The sequence below is a fragment of the Bufo bufo genome, chromosome 10, assembly GCF_905171765.1.
Source record: "Bufo bufo chromosome 10, aBufBuf1.1, whole genome shotgun sequence".
NCBI lineage: Eukaryota > Metazoa > Chordata > Amphibia > Anura > Bufonidae > Bufo > Bufo bufo.
The window spans coordinates 134,758,753-134,777,972 of record NC_053398.1 but is presented as its reverse complement, the minus strand read 5'-3'; the positions used below and the strand labels follow the sequence as shown (position 1 = coordinate 134,777,972).

General features: G+C 49.4%; 1 protein-coding gene across 1 annotated transcript in view; it reads left to right on the top strand.

Annotated features, from left to right (window-relative positions):
* URI1 (URI1 prefoldin like chaperone) overlaps positions 1–19,220 on the top strand; it is a 50,628-nt gene that overhangs the window by 16,136 nt on the left and 15,272 nt on the right. Inside the window, 3 exon segments of the mRNA XM_040409737.1 lie at positions 7,776–7,810; positions 9,378–9,456; positions 10,605–10,740. Coding sequence (XP_040265671.1) covers positions 7,776–7,810; positions 9,378–9,456; positions 10,605–10,740 — 250 coding nt within the window.

The following is a 19,220-nucleotide window of genomic DNA, read 5'->3' as shown; positions in this document are numbered from 1 at the left end:
CCGCCTCGCTCGGCCTCGCTCTGCCCTTCCCGCCTCGCCGCGCTCGGCCTCGCTCTGCCCTTCCCGCCTCGCCGCGCTCGGCCTCGCTCTGCCCTTCCCGCCCCGCCGCGCTCGGCCTCGCTCTGCCCTTCCCGCCCCGCCGCGCTCGGCCTCGCTCTGCCCTTCCCGCCCCGCCGCGCTCGGCCTCGCTCTGCCCTTCCCGCCCCACCTCACTCTGATGCCCAGGAGGCCACACAATCTTTTTTATGGTCCAATACATAGCAATCTGATGCTTTCAGCATTAACACTAGGAGCATCAGGTACTTATTATGCACCTGACCATCAGCCGCAGGTGCCCACCTGTATCATCACTGTTCTGCTGGGGCGGTACTTTGTGCTGCACTGTGGTATTCTTGGCCACGCCTACTTCTGTTGTCCCTGCTTACTTGTGTTTCCCCACCATCTATCAGTTTGGACTCTCCTTCAACTTGGGGACACTTTTTCACATTCTAGCTTGCTCTCCTCCCACCCTTGCGCTCTACCTTACTCTCTCTTCCCGCCCTTCCCTATCTACCTCACTCTTCCCACCTACCTCTCCCTTCTGTCTCGCTCTCCTCCCACCCCTGCCCTCTACCTCTCCCTTCTGTCTCGCTCTCCTCCCTCCCCCGCCCTCTACCTCTCCTCCCACCCCTGCCCTCTACCTCTCCCTTCTGTCTCGCTCTCCTACCTCCCCCGCCCTCTACCTCTCCTCCCCCCCCGCCCTCTACCTCTCCTCCCCCCCCGCCCTCTACCTCTCCTACCTCCCCCGCCCTCTACCTCTCCTCCCACCCACGCCCTCTCCCTTCTGTCTCGCTCTCCTCCCACCCCTGCCCTCTACCTCTCCCTTCTGTCTCGCTCTCCTCCCTCCCCCGCCCTCTACCTCTCCTCCCTCCCCCGCCCTCTACCTCTCCTCCCTCCCCCGCCCTCTACCTCTCCTCCCTCCCCCGCCCTCTACCTCTCCTACCTCCCCCGCCCTCTACCTCTCCTCCCACCCACGCCCTCTCCCTTCTGTCTCGCTCTCCTCCCACCCCTGCCCTCTACCTCTCCTACCTCCCCCGCCCTCTCCCTTCTGTCTCGCTCTCCTCCCACCCCTGCCCTCTACCTCTCCTACCTCCCCTGCCCTCTACCTCTCCTACCTCCCCCGCCCTCTACCTCTCCTACCTCCCCCGCCCTCTACCTCTCCTCCCACCCACGCCCTCTCCCTTCTGTCTCGCTCTCCTCCCTCCCCCGCCCTCTACCTCTCCTCCCTCCCCCGCCCTCTACCTCTCCTCCCTCCCCCGCCCTCTACCTCTCCTCCCACCCCTGCCCTCTACCTCTCCCTTCTGTCTCGCTCTCCTTCCTCCCCCGCCCTCTACCTCTCCTACCTCCCCCGCCCTATACCTCTCCTCCCACCCACACCCTCTCCCTTCTGTCTCGCTCTCCTCCCACCCCTGCCCTCTACCTCTCCCTTCTGTCTCGCTCTCCTCCCACCCCAGCCCTCTACCTCTCCCTTCTGTCTACCTCTCCTCCCTCCCCCGCCCTCTACCTCTCCTCCCTCCCCCGCCCTCTATCTCTCCTCCCTCCCCCGCCCTCTACCTCTCCTACCTCCCCCGCCCTATACCTCTCCTCCCACCCACGCCCTCTCCCTTCTGTCTCGCTCTCCTCCCACCCCCGCCCTCTACCTCTCCCTTCTGTCTCGCTCTCCTCCCACCCCTGCCCTCTACCTCTCCCTTCTGTCTCGCTCTCCTCCCTCCCCCGCCCTCTACCTCTCCTCCCACCCCTGCCCTCTACCTCTCCCTTCTGTCTCGCTCTCCTCCCACCCCCGCCCTCTACCTCTCCCTTCTGTCTCGCTCTCCTCCCACCCCTGCCCTCTACCTCTCCCTTCTGTCTCGCTCTCCTCCCTCCCCCGCCCTCTACCTCTCCTCCCACCCCTGCCCTCTACCTCTCCCTTCTGTCTCGCTCTCCTCCCACCCCCGCCCTCTACCTCTCCCTTCTGTCTCGCTCTCCTCCCACCCCCGCCCTCTACCTCTCCCTTCTGTCTCGCTCTCCTCCCACCCCCGCCCTCTACCTCTCCCTTCTGTCTCGCTCTCCTCCCACCCCCGCCCTCTACCTCTCCTCCCACCCACGCCCTCTCCCTTCTGTCTCGCTCTCCTCCCACCCACGCCCTCTCCCTTCTGTCTCGCTCTCCTCCCACCCCTGCCCTCTACCTCTCCCTTCTGTCTCGCTCTCCTCCCACCCCCGCCCTCTACCTCTCCTCCCACCCACGCCCTCTCCCTTCTGTCTCGCTCTCCTCCCACCCCCGCCCTCTACCTCTCCTCCCACCCACGCCCTCTCCCTTCTGTCTCGCTCTCCTCCCACCCACGCCCTCTACCTCTCCCTTCTGTCTCGCTCTCCTCCCACCCCCGCCCTCTACCTCTCCCTTCTGTCTCGCTCTCCTCCCACCCCCGCCCTCTACCTCTCCTCCCACCCACGCCCTCTCCCTTCTGTCTCGCTCTCCTCCCACCCCCGCCCTCTACCTCTTCCTTCTGTCTCGCTCTCCTCCCACCCCCGCCCTCTACCTCTCCCTTCTGTCTCGCTCTCCTCCCACCCCCGCCCTCTACCTCTCCCTTCTGTCTCGCTCTCCTCCCACCCCCGCCCTCTACCTCTCCCTTCTGTCTCTCCTTGCTTTCTTTTTCTCTCTCGCTCTCTCTTCACCTCCCTGCCCCCCGCCTCCACCTCTTTTTATTTCTATCATTCTCTCACTACCCTCTGCCTTGCCCCACCCCCATGCACACACTCCTCCCACCCATGCTCTCAGGCCCCACCCATTTGTACATGTCCTCCTGCTACATACCATTCTCTCTTGCCCTCTTGGCACACTCTCATGCCACCTATGGTTGCCATTGCACATTATATAAATGCAGCGTATTATTGTATTTGGGGGCATCATGACCGTCTCCTGACAACCGAGGAAACAAGGATCGGACATGTTGGATTGTAACCTACCCAATCCTTTGTACTTCCTGGAGATTAGCTGCTGCCAATCTGTGGAAGGGGTTGGCAGCCAAGTGAGCTGACATGCCGCCATATCTCTCCTTCTGATGCTGGAATAAGCAGCTTATCAGTAGCTGCCAGAATGCATTGACCTCCAGCGGCGGCCGCCTTATGATGGATGACGGCTCCGTCCCTCACACAGGTAACTGTCAGCCCGTCCAAGGTTGTATTCCCACGTCCCCCCATCTGAGGGGAGCGAGCTGTATTTCACCACAGGGCGACGTCTAATGGGGGCGAGAGTGACGTCCCGCTGCCCCTCCCGCTTCCTCGGAAGCGGGAAAGTGTTTGTTTAGCTGTGGAAGCATTGTGTACCTTCTCGGATGCAAGTACAAATGTGCTGGCAGATGTTGCGCCAGCCGCACATAAATCTCCGCTCGGCGACATGAAATGGGCACCGGAGCGTCGTTTTCTGCTGGAGTAAAATGGCAGCTTCAAAGATCAATGCAGATTTATGGCCTGAGCGCGGCTCGGCACGCCACTGTCACATATGGATCATTCCCCTGAAGAATGGCGCCTACCCTCCACCCCGCAAAGTGGAAATGATAAAGTTTCTGTTCAGACTTAGATTTACTTGGGAAGGGAAAAAAAAAGAGCCAAAACCAAAAATTGCTAGAATTTTGTTAGGAGGGGGGCAGGATTAGAACTTGTGGGTCCTTGGCGGTGTCCATGGGAGTGTGAAATCCAGTTGGGTCACCTCCTCCCATTAGTAGGTGGTTGGGCAGAGTGAGTGCAGTAGCCAGCTTTGTCCACTACTTGATGGGCGGCGCTGTGTAGCTCCAGGGCATACACCCTGCACAGAGCTACTCCCGCACCGCTGATTGGCAGAATGTCAGACCCCCGCCGATCAACTGACCTCTGACGCCTAATGGGGGACCTCTTTTAAAACCAATCACTTAAAGTGATGTCATCTCCGATTGGACGCTTACACTTTTCCCGTCTTTACGGTCTGGCCAAGACCATCATGGCGACTCTGTAGTTTTTGGTGCCCAGTCAACGTTGGCATTTAAAAGGGTATTCCCATCTGGGACATTTATGGCTTATTGATGGGTGCACCCGCTCCTTCTCCAGAATGGGGTCCAGCTATGAACAGATAGCACCCTGTGCATGCATGGTGTCCTCACCATTCGCCACTGTAGGACTTTCAAACACGGCTAAGTGCGCTCGCTCAGTTATTTATCAAGTCCCATAACTGAGCGAGCGCACTTAGCTGTTTTTGAAAGTCCTATAGTGGTGAATGGAGGATGACTGCGCAAGCGCGTTGTGCTGTTTTTGACCAACAGTCATACTAGAGTCACAGCAGTGGCTAGAGTTCGGGGACTTCCACATCTCAGGGAAATAACGTAACCTAATGGGGACCCCATACATACCCTGTCATACTAGGAGGACATCAGGGGCCACATGTCGTCATCAAACTGGAATCAGGGGCCACCTTGTTACAATGCCAGGCTCCCCCAGACTCCGCGCTGTGTGCTTGGGTGTCCGGTACTTACTGCTAACTTGGGGGTGACTCTCCCACAGACATGGTGGACGTTATGCTTCCTCCGTCTGCTCCACTCCATTCTCATCTCCAGAGAGGCCGTTTGGGGACGGGGCACTCGGCGGTTGCCCAGTTTGCCCCCTCCTAATGCTGGCACTGGTAGGTTGCACCTAAGCCCATATGGGTTTGTACTGGGCTCCCTAATGCAGTGATCTCCAACCTGTGACAGTCCAGCTGTTGCAAAACTACAACTCCCATCATGCCCCATTTCTCTCTAATTGTTTCATTGGTACAATTTTCAGCATACATTGGAAATCGTAGGATGATGGAAATAGTAGTTTTGCTACTGGGTGGGCATCACTACCCTATTGAATACTTATAATGGGAAGCTTCAATTTTCAATGGATCTTCGTCCAACCCCTGCTTTGGACATGGAGACTGGTTATTGATGGTATTACAACACCAACCGAAGCCCCGTCCCCAGGAGCTGACAGTCTAAATTCCCTATTTCCCACACGCTGAGGACCATTTCACTGGATGTTGACCTACCAGTGTATTTTGGGAGCATTGTGGGGTATTGTAGGTGTGGGATTGCATGTCTTCAGAGTATAGTTCTTGCAGCAGAGTGGATGGCGGCGAAATCTGCATTCGTAGAAGGGGAATGTAGTTGGAGGACCTAGAAGGGGACTACTAGTGAGCACAATTTGAGGGCTAAAGTGTTTTCCTCTCCCACCCCCCCTCTCGTGCCGTACCCCCTTGCATGGGTTCTCCTCCCACAGCCCCTCTTGCCTAACCGCCTTGTGTGTTCTCTCCTCCTGCCCCCTCTCTCCCCACCTCCTTGCTTGTCCTTTCCTCCTACCCCCGTCTCTTCCTTCACCCTTTAGGGCGCCATCTCCTCCCGTCCCCTCTCTTGCTCCACCTGATGGCCCACCCTGGTTGGCCTGGCCTACAGGTGGTCTTCACCATGCCTAAGTAGAGGACGCGCAAGCTTGACAAAGGCCATTCAAATGTAGATCAGAACGTTGCCTGATCCTGATGTGACGGACTATTCAGAATTGCATCATGTTCCTGAGCGCCGTCCCCTCCCAGTAAGAAGGACTGGGGAGCGTACACCTATTAAGGAGGAGGGTAGATGGTGCCGTTGCACTGCAGCCAGTACCTATTGATGACCTACCTTTTTGTGGTCATCACTATCTGATCAGTGGGGGCCCGACTCCGAGCACCTCTGCCAATCAGCTGCTTCCCCTTCATTGCACTGCACGTCGTCTCCCTTGCAGTGGAGTATTGTAAGTACAAGTACTCAGAATAGAGCAAGCACTTGTCTCGCCGGCGCAGTGTAGTAGCCCTTGTATGAGCGCCGCCTTCTCTTAAAACAGATGATCGTCGGGGGTGCCGGTTGTCGGACCCCCACCGATCAGATATTGATGACTTATCCTGAGGAGAGGTCATCCATATGTACTGGCTGCACTACCCCTTTAAGTCCTGCTGATTTGGGAAGGAAGCAGCCATGTTCTTCTAATCCTGGACGGGTGCAGTAGAGGTCTGATTTGGATAAAACCCTACACCCCCTCCCTCCCCGTCGGTTTTTGGAGGCGCAGTCATGCAGATATTACGTTCATTTGTTTGGAAGTGTTTATCTGCCATCTCCTATATAAAGATATAATTAGGCTGTACGTCTCTCTAATAGGGCTGCTGTGCTTCATATTCGTACAATTCCCCTTTATTTCATTGATTTATTTTTATATTTTAATAACGGAGTTAACCTTTTATGATCATTAGCAATATCCTATTATTATTAGGCCCCCTCACCTCGGTGCCGGAGGAGAAAATGTCGCGTCAGAACAACCCACACCTTGGCAGAACCTGACGAGCCCAATTATAAGTCATTGGGGGGGGTCCTCCCGGCGCCGCGGATGTCTGTGACAACGTGGTGGCTCCCACTCTACTCCGATATGAAGGAGGAGACACCTGTCAGGTGATGGCGATTTCCTCCACCCCCTGTACATGCTCAGCACCGGGGTGTAAAGCGGGTGGAGACTTATCTTCCCCAGAGGGTAGGGCATGGTGAGGTCCAACAGCCCGATCCTTCTGCCGGTGTGGGGAGAGCAAGGAGGCCCCATATACTTAGATAACACGGGATAGCACTTGCTCGCTGCCTGGTGCCAATTTCTGTTTGATTTTGAGGTAGCCTAAAAATAATCGGCGACTAAGGGCACTTTCACACTAGCGTTTTTCTTTTCCGGCGCTGAGTTCCGTCCTAGGAGCTGAATACCGGAAAAGAACTGATCAGTTTTATCCCAATGCATTCTGAATGGAGAGCAATCCGTTCAGTTTGCATCAGGATGTCTTCAGTTCAGTCTTTTTGACTTTTCGGGACGTAGATAATACGGCAGCATGCTGCGGTTTTATCTCCGTTCAAAATTCCGGAACACTTGCCGGATCCGCCTTTTTTTTCCCATAGTTATGTATTAGTGCCGGATCCGGCATTCAAATTGCCGCATTGACTGTTCCGTTATTCAGGTCTACGCTTGCGCAGACCTTTTAAAAATGTGAAAAAAATAACTGATCAGGTATTTTTCAGACTGATCAGGATCCTGATCAGTCAGAAAAAATGACATGCGTTTGCATACAGTTTGCCTGATCAGGCAGGTAGTTCAGGCAACGGAAGTGCCTGCCGCAATCAAACAACGCAAGTAGTTCAGGCAACGAAAGTACCCTAAGGGCTCAATGCCGGAAAAGAACTGATCAAGTATATCCCCGTGCATTCTGAATGGAGAGTAAAATGGCGCATAATAATTTAATAATAAGCCAATAATTGTCTAATAGAAATCATAATGTAATAATAATCGAATAATGATGAAAATAGTATTTAATAACATAATGTCATAATGATATAAACATTATAATAGTAATAATAAAATAACAATGATAAATTATGTAATCATAGTAAATATGACTAAAATAAACATAACAATAATAATCAAACAATTTATTTTATAATGTAATACAGTAATAGTAATCCTATAGATTTAAAAGAAAGTGAAAAAAAAAATGTCCTCCTGTCAGTATCAAGGCAGTTTTTATTTATTTTTATGTCTAGATATTTTTCCACTCTCCTCTCCTTGCAGTCGACTGTGATCTTCTGCCGGCAGCTGGAAATGTTTATCTGCGACTTGCGAGCGTCCCCTGTACGTGCCGCTGATGTCTTGATATTCCCGTCTCCTGCATGCACTTTATTTATTACTTTTTTTTTATGTTTTTCTGACAGGTGGTCAGCGGCTGCGAGGAGAAGGTCCAGCACTGGTAAGTGAGATGCCGGTGACGTGCACGCCATGGGTTCCTGCTGCTCGTGAATTTAACGTAAGGGATGCGTCAGAGAGAGACGGGCAATGTGACGTCACTGGCTCTTAGAGGGCCGCGCACGGCACAATCCACGGAGCTGGTTTTGTGATGAGCCTCGTGGCCTCAATAATAAGGAACGGCAGCAAATGTTTTAGGGGAGCGGGTACCTCAGGGTATATGTTCTGCCGCTTGATGATCGACTGTTTGGACCAATAGAAATCTATGGATCCTGACAATTTCCTGACGCATACAGTAGTGATCGGAGCACAGTATATACCAATAAAGGTGATCATTGCTAAAAAGGAACACAAAAGTAATGAAATATTAATAAAAATATCAATAATGGTAATAATTACTATAAAATAGCACAAAAGTAATGAAATATTAATAAAAATATCAATAATGGTAAGAATTACTATAAAATATTAATAAAAATATCAATGATGGTAATAATTACTAAAAAAGAACACAAAAGTAATAAAATATTAACAATAAAAATGGCAGTGATGGTAATAATTACTAAAAAAGAACACAAGTAATGAAATATTAATAAAAATACCAATAATGGTAATAATTACTCTAAAATAACACAAGTATTAAAATAATAACAAAAATGCCAATGATGGTGATAATTACTATAACAAAACATGAAACTAATAAAGGATTAATGCAAATATTAATGATTGGTAATTCCTATAAAAAATAACGTGATAGTAATAACATTTTAATAATACCAGTGATGGTGATAATTACTATAAAATGAAAAGTACGGTAATAAAATAATAATAATGATGGTGATAATTGCTAGAAAAAACACAAAAGTGATAAAATAATAGCAATACCAATAGTGATAATTACAAAAAAGTAATAAAATAAAAATAGCCAAGATGATGATAATATGACAGCCATAACTTATTAGAGAAGTGTATTCTAATACTAAATCCCTCAGTGATGGTCATTTATAATATCCGTATAATAAGAGCCATAGAAGATAGCAGCAGTAATAATAATACCACAGCAAGACCGATAACCGCAAAAACAGTATCGACCATAACAATAATATTAAGAACAATCATAAAGTAACCATGTAATAAACACAGCGACAATACTGGCGAAAAAGATGACGTTCGTATTGTGGTGTAATAAAAGTAGCAAGGCCAATTATAATAAACTGTGTAATAATGCTCATAGACGATAGCAGTAATAACGCTAAAACCGCAGAGATACCAAAAATCCCGCCGAAAATAGCCATAAAACTAAAGACAGAATCCTATAATAATAAAAATAGCAACAACACTAATTCTAATAGTAAGGAAAAATAAGCTGGTGTTTATAATAAAGGCTTATAATAAAATAATGATGAAAGTAAGCAAATTATCCCAAACTAATAAAGAATGTAGATTTTCCGGCGCAGTCGTCTTTACACCGCCAGTGTAGGACGCCTTCCTACAGCAGACTCTTTTAATACGGGGGTAGAAGTGTAAAGGATTTACTGCTCACGTGTCATACGCTGCTCTGTTCTCTCTAGGAAGAAGGTAGAACAAGACTACGATGCCCTTCAAGAGCGGCTGGGAACCCTGCCCGATAAGCTCTCCTATGATATTATGGTAAGTGCTGCACAATTGAACATGTTTTTTGGTTCAATCGGCCTGGAAACCATCAACAAGCAGAACAGTTGTCACTAGTGTTGAGCGAACTTGTGTTTTAAGTTCGGGTTATCGAAGAATCCCGTTATGGATTCCGCTACCACCGACCATAACGGAATTTAGAATCCATAACGGAATTCTTCGATAACCTGAACTTCAGACGCCGAACTTAAAACACAAGTTCGCTCAACACTAGTTGTTACTAATGAGATCCTATTAATTGTGCCAAGATAGGGTAATTAAAGGGGTTTTCCGAGTTTTTAATACCAATGGCCTATCCTCTGGATAAGTCATCAGTATCTGATTGTGGGGGTCCGACACCTGGTACCCCCGCCGATCAGCTGTTTGAGAAGGTATCAGCGCTTGCAGTAGCGCCGCCGCCTCCTCCCTGCTTCTCCTGGGCCAGTGACATCACGTTTATGTGTCACATGGCCTAGGTACAGCTCAGCCCCATAGAAGTGAATGGGTCTGAGTGCGATACCAAGCGCAGCCACTATACAATGTACAGCGCTGTGCTTGGTGAGCTGAGAGAAGGCCGCAGCGCTCACAGGAGCACCGTGTGTCTTCTCAAACAGCTAATCGGTGGGGGTCCCGGCTGTCGGACCCCCACCAATTAGATACTGATCTCGAAAAACCCTTTTAATGTCGGATCGGTGTATGAATGGAGCGGCAGGTGGCACAGGTCTGCTGCCAATTCATTTTGTATGGGACTGCTGGAGATGAGTACTGTGCTCCCATATCCTTAACAGTCCCACTGAGAATGAATGGAGGAGAGTTGTGTATACTCGACCAGATGCTGTAGTCCTATCGGGACCCGTGATCAGTGGGGTTACTATCGGATGGACTCCCTCCCATCAGACACCTATACCCTATACAGAGGATACGTTTCTATCTTGGCATCATCATTTAAATGCAAAATACTGCCCTTTTCTTAATATCCCAATTTCAAACCTGCTTGTTGATGGTTTCCAGGATGTGGAGATTATTTTTTATTTTTTTTCCTGCACTGTAAAGAGTGAAAATTAAATATGTATACAGTTAAAAACACTTTGAGTTTACTTCCCCCCCCTCCCCTAAGCACTTTAGTGTTAAACTCCTCTTTCTCCCAGGTACCTTTTGGTCCTCTGGCTTTCATGCCCGGGCGCCTGGTCCAAACCAATGAAATTACCGTATTACTCGGGGACAACTGGTTCGCCAAATGTTCAGCAAAACAGGCGATGAGCTTAGTGGATCACAGAAAAAAACGTAAGTAGGAAATTAGAAAAATGATTGTATGGAGCACGGAGGTGAGAGCGGTACACGGAGCAATCACTCCCATTAGACTGACGAATCTACTCCCTTCACATCTCGCCAAACCCCTGTGTTGTAAGTGCTGACCACTGATTCGCTCCCATTCTGCCGCACCTCAACCGGTTTCACGTCTTGTTATTCCTTACAAAGTCCAGTTCCTTTAGGGTCCATTCACACGTCCGCAAAATGGGTCCGCATCCGTTTCGCAATTTTGCAGAACAGGTGCAGATCCAGTCATTTTCAATGTGGCCGAAATGTGCTGTCCGCATTTGCGTATCCGTGCTTTTGTTTCCGCATAAAAATAGAACATGTCCTATTTGTGTCCACAATTGCGGACAAGATTAGGCATTTTCTATTATAGCGCCGGCGATGTGCTGTCTGCAAATTGCGGAATGCACATTGCCGGTGTCCGTGTTTTGCGGATCCGCAGTACACTTACGGATGTGTGAATGGACCCTTAATCTGACAGGTTCTGGATTATCAAATATTCTGGAATTTTGGATGGTCATAGAAAAATGATCCTGGAAGGTAAGAGCGGTTCTGGGTGTCTGCGGTTCTGGCAGGATTTCCGGACTGTTCGCAGATGTGAGCTCTAGGTCTATGGGAGTTTATGAAATGCAGTCTTTCTAGTGGCCTTTTCTTGTACTTGCAGCGAGTTTTTAGTTTTTTGTTCAGGTCCATGTTTTTTTGTTTGTTTTTTTTTAAATAAAAAAAAAGCTTGAAAAATAAGCTTCTATGTCAACATATAAGAAGGCACATTTGCCATTCAGGAGACTAGAAAAGCTGGGTGACAATCTGTGTGCATTGGTTATTACAGACACCACTAATGAAAGTTATAACCCTTTAAACCAAGCGATAGAGTATTGCTGGGATATGCCAGCTCTGTATGATTGGTGGGGTCCAACCTCTGGAACCCCCACAGATCCAGAAATCGAGGGTGCAAAGCTGGTGTAGCACAGACTACTGATTTATTAAATAAAAATTTCCTATTCACACCCTTTACTGTGACGCGTGTCCTTTAGCTCTGGGGCCTCCCATTTCTCTTCCTCTTTGAGATGTTTCTGCACCTTGATTGGAGTCACCTGTGGTAAATTCATGATTGGACATGATTAGTCTATAGAAGGTGGCACAGCTAGCAATGCATATCAGAGCACAAACCAAGCCAAGAGGAGGAAAGAACTGCCTGTAGAGCTCAGACAGGGTTGTGTGGAGGCACAGATCTGGAGAAGGGGACTAAATGAATCTGCTGCACTGAAAGTTCCCAGGAGCACAGTGGTCTCCATGATTCTTAAATGGAAGAAGTTTGGAACAACCAGGACTCTTCCTAGAGCTGGCTGTTTCACCAAACTAAGTAATTGGGGGGAAGGTCCTTGGTAAGAGAGGTGACCAAGAACAAAATGGTCACTCTGGCTAAGCTCCAAAGATCCTGTGTATACCGGTAGATAGGAGAAACTTCCAGAAGGTCAACCATAACTGCAGCCTCCACCAATCAGGGCTTTATGGCAGAGTGGCCAGAAAGAAGCCTCTCCTCAGTAAAAGACACATGGAAGCTGCCTAGAGTTTACCAAAAAAGCGGCTAAAGGACCCTCAGACTGTGCGAAACAAGATTCTCTGGTCTGATGAAACAAAGATTGAACTTTTTGGCCTCAGTTCTAAGTGTCATGTCTAAAGGAAACCAGGCCCAGCTCAATACCAGCCCAATACCATTCCTACAGTGAAGCATGGTGGTGGCAGGGAGACTGGTCAGGGATGAGGGAAAGCTGAATCGGGCAAAGTACAGAGATATATTCTTTTTTAAATTAAGTAATTTTTTATTAGCATTTTTTTATAATACAAACATAAGGCCCCAACCCCCACATACCCTCCCCCCACAAATCATCATTGCGATGCCCTCCATCTTCCATAGCTTCAACATTCGGTTACACCAGTACAACCACATAAAAATTACACAGGCACAAGCTCCATCCCTACAACAATCCCACAAAATCTTGAGAGAAAATTTGTGATCTTATAATCGGAGTTGGAATATACATTTGTTATCGGCCATACCCTCCCCACACTACGTTGCATATCGTAGAAGCATTCCATGTCTTCTATGAGAAATCGCCAATCACCAAGCCATATATGTACAATGAGCGATAGTACCCTCACACTAATCCCAGACGGTATCTCTGAAGTTCCCTGGACGCCAGCCCGGGGGCATCAATCCAAGGAGTCCAGAGCTTATATTCTTAATGAAAACCTGATGGACCTCAGACTGGGCAAATCGTTCACCTTCCAACCAGACAATGACCCTAAGCACACAGCCAAGACAACACAGGAGGGCCAACTCCATGAATGTCCATGCGTTGCCCAGCCAGAGCCCTGAACCCAAAGGAACATCTCTGGAGAGACCATGGCTGGAGAGTCCACCGACGGTCACCATCCGACCTGACAGAGCTGCAGAGGATCTGCAGAGAAGAATGGCAGAAAATCCCCAAATCCAGGTGTAAACCTTGTAGCATCATCTCCAGGAAGATTGGAGGCTGGAATTGCTGCCAAAGGGGCTTCAAGTGAGTCCCGAGTAAAGGGGGGCTTCAAGTGAGTCCCGAGTAAATGGGCTTCAAGCGAGTCCCGAGTAAAGGGGCTGAAGACTTGTCAGTGCAAGATTTTAGTTTTTCTTTTTCAATAAATTAGCAAAGATTTTTAACATTTTTGTTCTCCCTTTCGGGTTATGGGGAACTGAGAGCAGAATGATGGGGAACCGGTCTGAAGACTTGCCAAATGCATTTTTTATATATAATTTTTTATAGGGTTTTAGGTGCTTTAAACAAATAGTTTCAAAAGTATTCACAGCCTCCCAACACAGTAATTACAGTCGGCACAGAATGAAGTCAGCCGAGGGAATGGCGCTCCTCACACTTCACCTTCCCCTCCTGATTAAGGGAGAAGCTAATCAGGAGCCTAAATATATCCTGCGCAGGCGATGATGGCGCCGGCACCAGGGAATATGCAGGAGGCCTCTGCTGACGGGACGTCAGGACTCGATGGGTTTTGCTATTTTTGAGGTCTTGATTTTCCCGCATGATGAGAAGTCAGAGATGAAGGGGTTAACTGCACGGAGAATATACACTTCCCTATAGAGCACATCTCCTATAAGCTAGAAAACATTGCCCAGCGAATGTAGGTCCTTCAGTCGGCCTCCTCCGTCCGGTCCTTACAGACTCCTTTCTGCACTGTATCTCTTTCTGGGAAAGCTGGGTGAAAATGCCTTTGCCAGACTCCCTTATGACAAATCCACCTAGTTGTGCAGTCGTATGGGAGCAAGGGATGCGTCAGTGGCCCCCAGCTTTTCTAGACTCCTGAATGAAAAAACCTGCCTCTAGGCCAGTGATCTGCAACCTTCGTCACTCAAGATGCTGTGAAACTACAACTCCCAGCATGCACACTTGCTTGGATGTTCTTGTAACCCCCGTAAAAGTGAATGGAGCATGCTGAGAGTTGTAGTTTCAGGACAGCTGAAGTGCTGGAAAATTGCTGATCTCTGCTGTAGGCAGACTTACAGTTTGGAAAAGCTGGGTGACTAGCAGTATGGCTGCCCTCACAGCAGTCACTGTCACCCAGCTTTCTTAGACTCGGTTATGTAGTCATGGGGGGTGTTTCGCTGTCACAACTTTCTTTGCCTCCCTTTGAATGGCTTCTCTTCTGTCCATCATATTGCAACATGACTGATTTGCCATTCAGTTGACCAAGAAAGTTGGGTGACAGGGATTACCCCTGCTCCCATATAACTGCACTACTTGATGGTGGTCACCCATCTTTCCCAGAGACTGATAAAACTAAGGATTGTCTGAAGGAAGGTTTGAACAGAAGGGGGCGACTTAAGGACTTGAAGAGCTATTCCCATCTTGCATCACTAGGACATGCCATCACTTTGAGTGGTGGGGGTCCGACCCTTGGTGACTGCCACAAAGGGCCCACGATGCTGCATCCCATGGTAAGTTTTTCCTCCACAGCGGCGCCCCCTGATGTAGGGAATTAGGGGGTGGGGGGATGCAGCGCAGCGGCCTTTTGATTCTTAGGAGAATGTGGGTCCCCAAAGGTTGGACCCCCATTCACCCTAGCGATGGGAATACCCCTTTAAATCTCCTGGGGGGTGTTTTGGGGTGCCACACTCCTGCAGTGGCCCCCGCACACAGCGCCCGCTCGCTCAGAGCTCCTGACATTTTCCCAGCACAAGTGATTAGACTTAAGTTACATTGTAATAGAAAATGATCTGTAAGCGCGTTTCAGGAGAGATCGTCTGGAGGCGCCTCGGGGACCCTCAGGTGAGAACGATGGTGCAATCCCCAGACACACGCGGACCCCTCCTCCGCTCAGCCTGACGTTGGTTTTCCGCTGAGATGAATGTCTGGGGTGGGGGCGATCCTCCCGTGATTGGGATTTCTGTTTTGTCGTCTTCCGCCCTGCCGTGCAGTCACAGGACCCGGTGTATTGTCTCTGTCCCCCAGTGGTGAATCCCACCCCAGTCACAGTAAGAGTGGACACTGCTCCATGTCAGTGAATGGAAAAAATTTTGGTTCATATCCATGCAGATCTGTTATGTCAGGCTTCATTTATGAGCAGATGGCGTATTTCTGTTGGATAAGTTGTGACCCAGCTTTCCTGCCGCTCTCCACTCTCCCTGTGCTACTCAACAGCCTTCACATTCAGAACTGTGGGAAAGCTGAGTGACCACCCCAGTCAGACCTGTATGGTGGCCGTATCAGTGGTCACCCAGCTTTCCTAGAGTCGTCAATACCATATTCGCTTCTCTCCACTCTCCCTGCTCTATGGATCAGCTTCCCCAGTCAGAACAGTAATGGTGTTCGTATCAGTTGTCATACAGCTTTCCTACAGCCCTGCATACCCGATGTGAATATTTCCAGTATCCCTGCACTACTCATTGGCATTCCCATTCAGGGCACTGGGAAAGCTGAGTGACTACCCCACTCAGCACTGTAATGGTGGTTGTACCAGTTGTCACCCAGCTTTCCGACAGTCCTGATTACAAAGTCCACCTGCACAGGTAATCAGATTTCCCTTTCAGGGCCGTGGGAAAGCTGAGTGATTACCCCAGTCAGAACTGTACGGTGGCCGCACCAGTTGTCACCCAGCTTTCCTACAGTCCTGAATGCAGAGTCTGCCTCTCTTCAATATCCCTATGCTGGAAATCAGATTTCCCTTTCAGGGCTTTGGGAAAGCTAAGTGATTACCCCAGTCAGAACTGTATGGTGGTCATACCAGTTGTCACCCAGCTTTCCTACTGTCCAGAATCCCCCCTTCCCCTGGTGAGAGCTGTAATGGCAGCCATCAACCAGCTTTCACAGCTGAAGAGGGTGGTTTATTTGATGGGAAACCATCAGCATGTAGGGAGTGAGACTCTCCTCACCAGGTGTAAGCGGTGTCGGGGCGTCAGCTGCGGGGTTATTTGCAGCATTTCGGGTGCAGAGCTGCGGCTCGCTCTTTCCTGGCACTCTCAGGTCGATCTGGAAGACGTTTGCGAATATCTCAGCGTTGTCTTATTTTATGTCTCTCCTCTTGCCTGGCAATAATAATCTTGCGGGAGTTTTGGGGTGGGAAGGGGGGGGGGGTCATAATTACCTCCTTTCTTTTGTGCTGCCTTCCAAAACGCGTTGCACATATTAAGCCATTAAAGTTCTTTAAAAGACACTTTTTTGTTTTTTTTTTACTCGCCAAAAATAGCAATAACGCGTCTGACGCGGCGGCATAAATATCCTGGCGCAACAAAAAAAAGTGCTCGGAGCTGCTTAGCATAAGAAAAGAAATCATTGGGAGAGGAAACGGGGGGGAATTATCAGTATTATTGAAATAAGAAATCTGGAGGCGCACGCTTCGTCATTGATTGATATAATACAGACCAGGATCATTTGGAAGGGTAATCGGCGGCGGCGCTGAGACTTGCGCGTTTCGGGTCCTCCTTGAAATCAGCTCAGAGACTCAAGTGCCTTTAATTTGAAAGCCCATCACAATGATCCCTGTGATGGGTTAATAGGATGATGCTAGACTTTCAGGGTTCGGGAATGGAGCCTCGGGCAGGGGGCCGAGAAGCGGTAATCTGTTTCTCGGAAAGCTGGGTGACTACCGCAATGTCCGCCGTTGTGGCGCCAGCTTTGGTTCCCGCTCAGCTTTTCCTGATGGTTTTCAAACAGCACCCCAAGAAATGGAGTTAAAATTTTATCTGGTTACCATATAGATATCTGTTTCTGAGAAAGCTGGGTGGCGACCTTTCTTGATGCCCTTTCAGTAGGGTGGCGAACCAGCTTTTCCAGACTGCTGAATGGCTGACCTGCCTAGTAATGTCTTGTACCTGTAGGGTTTTATAACAACGCAGGTTTGCCGTTCAGAAGCCTGGGAAAGCTGGGTGGCAGTGCTGCCATGTTGGTTGTCAAACGGCTTTGGAAAGAAACCAGTAAGAATTCAGCCATCTCTTAGTTATATCTGTGCCTGGGAAAGCTGGGTGACAACCGTTATTGCTCCCCCGGAGGTTGTCACCCGGCTTTCCCATACATCTAACGCCAATTCTTCATAGCTGTATGTCTAGGCAGTGTTGCCATGCAGAGTTTGTGGAAAGCTGGGTGACAGCCAATATGGCCACCTACAGTGTACATCACATCCAGCTTTCCAAGACTCCTGAAGGCCAAATCTGGCTGTGTAAGCATGTTTGTTGTGCCACTAGTTAAGTTAACCCCGTAAGCTGTGCTTAATAACCACCTCTGCTCTGCTACATCTGTGTAGGCAGCAGTCTCTTCCTGTGCTATAGGTGGCGCCGTTGTAGTGCATGCAGATTGCAGTTGGCACCCATTTCACGTATGATCCATGCGTGCAGCTGGGAGGGGGCCGCCCCCCACCGCCAGGAATGTCGCATATAGCTATCAGTGCAAGAACGTGCCAGGAAACCTCCACTACGAAACAGTCTTTTTCGAGCAGCCAAAACCCTTGTAGCTTTAATGGCGTGTCTGTCCAGCATCTGCTCTCTCATCCGCTGCAGCACTCCAGGGCGCTAAAACGCATGCACTGGCGGGTAAAGCGGTGATTGACTTTACTCTCAGGATTGCTAATTGTAGCTCCATCTGATTCCCATACGCGTAGTGCCATATACAGCCTGTATTAAGTGTGTGGCGCTGTGCTAAGTAATGAAGAGCCCACACACCGGTAAGCCTTCAATCAGCTGATTACGAGGGTGCCGGTAATCGGACCCCCACCGATCTGATATTGATAAGGATGAGAGAGGCCATGAATGTTGAAAGTCAGGAGAACCCCTTTAATGTAGTGGTCTGGGGCCTGGTCTGAATTTACTTTAGGGGCCTCTTCTGGGGTCTGATTTAATATAGGGAGTCTGGTTTGGGGTCTGATTAATTTAGGGGCCTTGTTTGGAGTCTGATTAATAAACGGGTCTGAACAAATTAGAGGTCTGGTTAATATAGGGGCCTCTCCAGGGGTGTCATTCCTTTTAGGGGTCTGATCTGGGGTCTGGTTATTAAAGGGGTCGGATTACTTTAGGGGCCTTATCTGGGGTGTGATTACTTTAGGGGCCTCATCTGGGGTGTGATTACTTTAGGGGCATTGTCTGGGGTCTGGTTAATAAAGGGGTCGGATTACTTTAGGGGCATTGTCTGGGGTCTGATATAGGGAGTCTGGTTCGGGGCCTGATTACTTTAGGGGCCTTGTCTGGGGTGTGATTACTTTAGGGGCCTCGTCTGGGGTCTGGTTATTAAAGGGGTCGGATTACTTTAGGAGCCTCGTCTGGGGTCTGGTTAATAAAGGGGTCGGATTACTTTAGGCTCCTTATCTGGGGTCTGTCCTAATTTAGAGGTCTGGTCTGAGATCGGAGGTTTGAATTCATTTTCCAGTATTCAGGGGTCCATATTACGAATTAGAGACCCCCCTTTCCCACGGTATTTCCAGGGATAGAAGTTTCTCTATTTTATACCCTTTGTGAACCCTGCTGTGATGTAGAATTCCATTCTACAATCGGGGGTTAATGATGATTTTTGTCATTAACCCTGGCCTGCCCGCCCACTTTGTTGCGATCAGGAATTTTTTTTCTTTTTTTTTTTTTTTATATACAGGAGAGCTCCTCGAAGGTGTCCTCATCAATCCGCGTCGAGCGCTCTTTTGGACGGCGAACTAAACCTCGCCGCTCTAATATCCACACTCGAGGATGGTGAGGATTCCCAGCTGCCGCCAGACACTTGTGGTTTGATCTTGAGATTCGCAGATGACTCTTCAGGGGCTTTAGGATGGCGGAGGACGCATAACGAGGCAACCTCGCACCATTCCACCGCCTTCTGCTAATTGGAGGCCAAACACGGGACGTCGATATGATTCCCCCGGCGATCGTTGCAGACCCCCCCCCCCCCCCCCCGGCCGCTTAACCCTTCTGTATAACCGTA